The 8,120-nt window shown below is 41.3% G+C and overlaps 1 protein-coding gene across 1 annotated transcript in view; it reads right to left on the reverse strand.

The window, feature by feature from the left end:
- The window catches only part of LOC129185081 (serine/threonine-protein kinase WNK2), a 39,935-nt gene extending 32,024 nt beyond the window's left edge, over positions 1-7,911 (reverse strand). Inside the window, exons 1-2 of the mRNA XM_054781768.1 lie at positions 7,412-7,911; positions 6,386-7,175 (exon numbers count right to left, since the gene is read on the reverse strand). Of these exons, the coding sequence (XP_054637743.1) occupies positions 6,386-6,997 (612 nt within the window). The 5' untranslated portion in view covers positions 6,998-7,175; positions 7,412-7,911. The remainder of the gene's footprint in view (positions 1-6,385; positions 7,176-7,411) is intronic.
- Positions 7,912-8,120: the final 209 nt, after the last annotated feature.

An 8,120-nucleotide genomic window follows, 5' to 3' on the forward strand; every position in this document is an offset into this window, starting at 1 on the left:
AGCAAGAGCGTATAGGCTTAATTGGTTACACAAAGCCCAAGCCAGGATAAGAAGACACTGATTAATCAAGCCAGGTGAAACTAATCCCGGATCAGTGAGTGTATGCGGCTTCCTTAAATAGACCCCGACTATCGATCACAGAGTCACTGATTCACCATGGCAACGAGAGCGACATACTTTTCCCCGACTGAGGCTTACGAGAAGGCCAAAGAGCAAATACCTGTACAAAAGGAAAGGCAACACCACCACAGTCATAAAACAAAGAGAGAAAATGTGTTGCAGAAACAATCTACAATACTTTGTGCGTAGGTAGTACAGAAATACACACTCAATGCTCCGCTGAAACCATCATAATTACAATCCAAATAGTTAATTAATGTTATGTTTGTTGCTTGTTCAACAGTGTGTAAACTTCCGGTTTCCCCTTGGACCTTGGCGTGTGGGTAATGTAGTACACATCCGCAACCAACACAATTAACATCTCCGAAAAAGTAGTTATGTGGTTATGAATCCGTTTAAATTGCAGGTGAAATTGACTGCAGATGTGAGTGAAATTGTGTAAATATAACTCCATCAGACTGTATAATTCCTTTATCTTCTAGATGTGTGTTTGTATTTATACGGGGTGTGTATTTTATATAAAGTACTATGTGTAGATTATCTAATACATGAACTAATGATTGCAACATCATCTAGAACCCTTTATGTACAAGGATTGAAATGAATGATGACAAATGTTAATGACAGTGGTTGGAGTTGAATGTGATAACAATGTGTAATGGGCAGTGGATTAATTATTGGTTTCCATTTATGGTGACTAGAGAGATAATAATAAATTGAGCCAGGATAACCAAGATATCCCGGCTTAATCCCTTATCCTGGTTTTGTGCAATAGGTCCCAGGTTGCATCTACAGCACAACAACTTAACGACCAAAGACCACAGAAATGTTTGGACAACGCAAGAAGAAATGTCTGATGAAAATAAACTCACAAAAATACAGTAAAAGTCACACAAATGGGACTAGCAATGTAGCAGTCCCCATCTGCATATGTAAACACTGTGGAACACACACATCGGACTGGTAAAAGGGCGTAGTGACACAAACAGAAAGGAAATAACGCTGAGCGACTGAGAAGTCTGACCTTTTTGTTCGCAACGGTTTTTGTGATGCAAATGTATTACTCTTTTGAACGCATGTTGTTTTGAGAAGCCAAACTGTTTACTTAAGTGACCCCAGCAACTAACCGGAACTACGTTCCTCCTCACCGAAATCCGAATAGAACTCCGCTTACGGAACAAAGTTGGTGGTAAGTCACTGTTGTTGCACTACACTGCTGATGGGGATGTCATACAACTTCATGTCAAAAAATCAGAACAATCCCTTTAAGGAGGTTTAAATCCCTATGACAGAAAATACAGCATTATGCATTGATATCAAGATTACACAAGGGGAAATCAAAGCACTATTGGTAGATAATGCTGATAAATGCTGCCTTGCGTGCTGCTCTTAAGGAGGTTAAAAACCCTTTGGAAGAAAATAGAGCATTATGCAATGATATCCAAGTTGTACAGAGTGATATCAAGGCACTATTATAAGATAATGAGGAAGAGAAAGAAGCAAAGGAAAAAATATCATTGAGCAAATGAAAAATAGAATTGATGAGATGGATCACAGGGCTCCGAATTACACCCACATCAAAAAACAGGGCAGTCCAAAACAGAGGAGAACCAGATGAATTGGATGTTCCTTCAGCAAAGCAACAAATTGCCAACTTCCTACAATCAAAGGAGGTGGATGTAGACAGACACAATCGATACTTGTGTCCCACTCTAAAAACACCACGCCAGTCATCATCGTTAAGTTCACACTAAGTTCGCACTGCTGAAACAGGGAAAGAAGCTGAAATGTCTACATCAGGGGTCAGGAACCTTTTTGGCTAAGAGAGCCATGAAGGGCACATATTTTATAAAATGTATTTCCGTGAGAGCCATATAATATACAGTATTTTATTTTTAAGCAAAAACAACAATTTTAGAATATAATAACTCTCTGAATTTATTCTTTTTATTAACATTGTTATATTGAAACTATCCAACCATAAATCAAATACTTCTTACCATTAATGTGCCTTCTGGTGCTGTATGGTTTTGCACCGTACTTTGCATCGTTCTTTCTTTTTGTCAAGAGTTTGAATGAACATCTGACAAAACGCAACAATGACATCGACAAGAAAGCATGAGACTTGAGGAAGCAAAGATACAAAGCACTTGGAGCATCAACGGCAAAATCTCCATCAAGCTAAATGGAGGACCAGGAGAAGCAAAATTGCTTGTTGTCAAAGATATCAACAATCTGGATAAATATTAACTCATTGACTGCCAGCCATGTTCACAGCAGAGAGCTCCATACTGCCTACATACTAGAGTTTTGGGGCATTTTTGCTGAACTTCCAAGACCCACAGAATATTGAGTTTTAGGACTACATAAACACTGAAACTATCTAAAGAAACGTTAGATTCTCTTCTTTCATCAGAAAAAAAGTTTGTTTGTAGCCTTTTTGGTCTTTAGATATTGGCGGTAGAACATAGGGTAGTTTCAGCAAAAACACTTCATTTTGACCAAAAAACAGAGAAAACAAGGTTTTTTTGCATAGAAGCAAATTCAAGCAGAGTGACGGTGGGGTCTGCTGGATGTGGGGATGAATCCCTGCTGCTGACCGATCCAGACGGCAGCCACTCGTCAGAAGAACCAGAGCCGGGTTCTGAGTCACCCGACTCTGAACTGCTTCCGGTGTCAGGCTACGGTGTCGCGCCACATGGCTCAACAACGCTAACCACTACCTTGTTGCTTCGGCTGCCACTGTCAACTACATTTTTGTCTACGTCACCTACTGTACGTCGCCCATGTCACCTCTATCTTTCGCGATCGCATCACTACTAAAGGCAGATCCACCGCCAGACAAGCTCTGTAACAGTGGTGGCTGCCTGTATTTTTTGTCTCCGCTCAATTTCACGTGTTTCGCCATTTTCCTCTCTCAACTCACAATCCATCTTCTCCATAAACAATCTTGTCGCTGTCGGTTGGAGGAAAAGAGAACTGTTGCCCCCTACTGGGACCGAAATACATTGCCTACAAGTCAGAAATTCACACACAAGATGAATAAGACTTTGATCTGTAGCTCCTGTGAAAAAAAAGCAAAGTCTTTGATATTTGATATCATAGTTGCAAGGACCTGCTCCACAAAGTACTAGAATTCGGAACCCATGTTACTACATTCAATGACACACACTACGACAGGGGTCACCAACGTGGTGCCTGCGGGCACCAGGTAGCCCCCCACGACCACATGAGGTGCCCGCAAGCCTGCTTTTCATTCAGGTTTTCAGTTAATAATGAAAGAACAGTAAAAAGAAATGCATTCTGAAATACAAAATGTGAGTTGTGGACACCAGCATTTTGTTCATGTTCTGGTAAAACAAGCATATTCGCTTTGTTTGGGTTTAAAATAAGCTCTGAAAATAAATGTTACAAAAATGAGTAGCTCTTGGCCATTTTCATTTTGTAAAAGTAGCTCTCACAAGGAAAAACGTTGGTGACCTCTGCACTACAATACAAAAGTCAGCAGAACAGGAAGACTTGGAAGTAGATCAGCATGGAAAAAAGGAGGAACGTTTTGTTTTCTTTAGTTGAAAAAATAAATAAATAATACCTATTATAATAACTGCTTTCATTGGATGGAAGAATAATGCAAATAGTGAATTAGTGCATGTTGTATAAAGGAAGTGAACTTATGTATTAGCTACGGATGTGATATGGAGAGGGGGTAGGATTAAATAAACTCCGCTTCTTCCTACTCCTTTTCGGACATGTGGAATTGTGAATTGTAATATGAAGCATTCAATGTAAAATGCACGCATGTTCGAAATAAATTAAACCATAACCAAGCTCCTAAGTAGCAGGACTTGGACAGAACAGTTATGTTTTGTGATGAACCCCATTATCGACTGTCCACTAGAGGGAGTTTTAGTATGTGCCACAAGGGAGGAATAAAATACAGCAAATTGCTTCCTGCACCACATCCTATATTCTAGAGATAGCAGTGGGATTGCACATGATCACTCTGCATGACATCACCACCCAAATGAAGTCATCCATAGAGGTTGCCTGAGCTCAGAAGCAGTACAAAAATGCTGAAAGAATAACACTTAGTGCAGGTTTTCTGTCTTTGAAAGGACCAGTCATGGGAGGGGGAGGGTGAGAGAGGGAAGACTAGTGATAATCCCAATGGTAGCCAACGGTATCCCCCAATGACTGAAATAATTATTACTTAATACTGTACCCTTACACATGCTTAACGGGTGATTTTGCTGTCTGAGCAATGCAACAGTATGCAGTTTCCTCTACATTTAGTGCTGCTAATGTCTATTGTTGAGGACTTTTTCTGTGAATACAACTTAAATTTGATCATTTGCAAGAATGCCTGTGTCCACATGGGAGGGGAGGATAATTAGATATTATGACAGAGTAGAGCTCCTTGAAATGCATGCTGATATTTGAGAAAGCTTTGTGTCAACTTTCAACAGCTACTGTTAGGGATGCTCCGATCAGGGTTTTATTCTGCCGAGTCAGATACCGATCATTCATGAGTGAGATTGGCCAACAAAGATCACATGGATCGATTTTTCAATTTATGTGGAACAGTGTTCCCTTGCTCTATCGCAGTTCACCTTTCGCAGATTCACTGTTTCATGGGGTTTTTTTGTGCTTTTTTTTATGATTACAGCCTATGAACGCCTTGCCCTTTAAAAACTGAATTGTGGGAAGTTGAGTGTCTATCTCGTCCCTCTCTCGTCTGTCTACACCGGCCATTGTTTTCTGCGTCCTGACTGGCTGTAGACCTTTGTCAATCAAGCTCCGTCCTGCCACGTGTCCTGTGTCATCACTAGCTTGCTACCTTGTAAATGGATCTTCGGTTTGTCTGCAGCAATATGTTTTCGCAAGGATATAAAAACGCTACAGTACAGCAGAATGGCGCCAGGACAAAAAGGCATGGCCACAGGAGTGAAATACGTGTCAGTGACTTAATTTCTTGTGTTGCTCATTAAGGTTGATCACTAAAATTCAAAAGAAGGTTTGAACTTTTTGAGAGGGTTTAAGCAAAAGAGAAATGTGAGAAAATGTTAGTGCCTGGCTGAGAAAAGTGTATAAAGTGTATGTTGAGGGGTTTTACTTGAATTTAATTTGATGTTTTGGAGTACTGTAACACAAATACATGGGAAATAAATTGTTAATTTCTTTTTTTTTAGTTCAAGATAACAAAATTTACAGAATAAAATAATAGAAATAATATATTCATTAAATAGAAATCTATCCTGCTTAAGTTAAAACAGAATAAACTGAGTGTCCAAGGTGCAAGGGTGTCCAACTTTCATCACTACTACATGTGTTCTATTTGTGACTGGCAACATTTAAAATTGTTTACTACTTTATTTACTAAGCACATGTCCACTTAAACAGTGTGACCATCGTCTTTATGCTATTTTCTTCTAGAATAGAATAGAATAGAATAAAAAACTTCTGAGAGTTTAAGCAAATATTCTCTGATCTTTTGGTGAGCTACTCAAAATCTGTTGGTGAGATAGGAGAGCCGTGTGACAGTATCACCATCATAAGGCTGGACACACTACAGTGTATGTGTTTGTGTTCACTGAACAACCACACACAAACAGTGTTTTGAGGACAAGACATAATTAGTACAAGGCAACAAGAGAGCTAAATGGTTCAGCGACACTTGAAAAAGTTAGTACGTACCCCATGAATGTGATATTCACTTCCCCATGGGACAAAAACAAGCTCCGAACTAACCGCATTGCTTGCTTGTTTTACAAACAAAATGTCACTGTGGTAAAAAGTAACATTTGGAGTCTGAAGATGAAAAGCTAGGCGGATAACTAGCTCGCGGCCGTCACTGAGAGCTAGGCAAAGCGTGTACACAAAGATGCAAGATAAGTCGATCGGCAATACGTTTGATATGGGAGTGATCAAAAACGCTGGGATTCATTGGCGTAGCCTGTGCCAAGCTGTCAAACTGAATCCATGAGGTTTTACAGACTAATTTTGATTCTTACTGCAATGCGGGGCAAAGTGTGTCCGTTTTCGGCTCAATATGGGTGTTTACAAACCTACGTGACACAGCGTACATCTAGTGTTTGCTGCCGCACGCCAATCAGATTTTGTGATCGGCTTTGAATGCCATTTATCGGCACATGCCGATCATGCTATATTCCACGGAAATCGGCCAATATTGATTGGTGGCCGATCAATTGGAGCATCCCTATCTGCTATACATTGTCACACGAAAGACAGTTTTTGTCTACTTTACCTGCAGCTCACACCAAGCAACCTCCACCCAGGTTTCTGTATCCAGGCCCTTATAGACAGTCTTAAAGGACCCTCTCCCGAGCTCAATGTCAAATTTGAGGAAGCGTCCTCCTGGAGATGTAGAAACAGCCTTCATCTCTGCCTCTTCCTCCGTCTCCTCGCTGGCTGGCTTGACAGTGGTTTTGCCCCCATCGCCGCAGGTGGCATTTGATACATTTCTCCCACTTTTCCCCCTTTCTTCATCAGCGCTGGCACTTTCTGTAGCACTGTCTTTTTGTCCACCTTGACTCTCAGTGCTGGAGTCCTCATGTATACCAACACTAGCCCCTCGAGTCCTGCCTACAATTGTTCGCAGGTTTATATTAAGGAGCCTGTGATCACATTCAGATGCCTCAAAGGACTGCTCATCTGTGTCGGAGAACCACAGACTCCTCCTGATGAATCTCTGATGCACAATCTTCTGATAACTGAACGAAGGGTCGCTGCCACCTCTCACCACTGAGTCCACATGGCTTCCGCCATCCATGGCTCCAGACATAGTTTGCAGTTCATATTGTGATTGACAATACAGTCCTGGGTGGTCCTCTGAGTTTGAATTAGCTTCCGGTTCCATGCTGATTCAAGAGTTATGTCACTTTGGCTTGCAGGTCATAGGTGCCATGAGTAGATTTCGCAATATGCAGCTTACAGATGAATACCTGCAGCTTCCACTCGGTGACGCAGTTGCCCAACAGACACCACCAACAACACTTGCATGGATAACACAGGCGAGATGTATCCAATATGAAGAACTGCAGAAGAAATGATGCCAGAGTGTGAGAAAAACAGTTAGTATTACTTTTATTCGCTCACAAACTTTATACAACACAATAAGTGTAAAGCAAGTAAATAAATTAAGAGCACTTCAGCAGAACCCATAATGTGCAGGCTGAAGCACGAATTAGCAATAGCGCTGTTTTAAAACGACGCCACAATTACCATTTTCACACACATTATATTTGGATTAAATGATATAGGCACGACTTACCTTGGTAAAAAAAAAAAAAGTAAAGAAGCATACAACACCACTCCAACAACCTGCCTTTAACTGATGCTAACGATGGGCGGCATCGTCAAAGATGGCTCAAGGTAAATTAGCCATTAATCCACGACGAAATGTGGATTATCTGCATATCATTCTCATTTCCTCAGCGGCTACTCGACGTCTGCTGATGAAGTACGCTTGAATCCCGTTTTCGGAAACGGATCCAAAAAACATGCCGACTGAAAAGAAATGGTAATATTGCTTGTATGTATCTGCTTTCCCTCTTGTCGCATTCCGCCCCAGCGTCGCTTGCTGTCGTGCCGCTTTACACCACTGAGGACAATGATAGTCCACCCAACAAATACACTATTTTCATCGTCTGTCTCCGCTGAGATTCGGCAGCACCGGCACGGCACACAAATGTCCCCCCCATTCAGTTCGCTTTGATCCACGCCCCTGGTAACTGGCTGATGGGCGGTCCAATCACACTGAACCAGAGCTGGACTAGACGCAGCACCGCATGGATATACATTTGAATTCACCGCAAATGCACAAAAAATAGTCCCAGTAATTCCAGGGCACTGTTATTGACTTTAAGCCCTCTCATCAAAGCTGATGAGCTCAGCAAAGCCCAATTCTTTCAAAGTCAAATTCTCATCTTGTGCTTCAAGATGCTTCACATTGACTGATATGCTGTGGAGACTAGTTTCAG

Source organism: Dunckerocampus dactyliophorus, chromosome 1 (genome assembly GCF_027744805.1).
Source record: "Dunckerocampus dactyliophorus isolate RoL2022-P2 chromosome 1, RoL_Ddac_1.1, whole genome shotgun sequence".
Lineage (NCBI taxonomy): Eukaryota > Metazoa > Chordata > Actinopteri > Syngnathiformes > Syngnathidae > Dunckerocampus > Dunckerocampus dactyliophorus.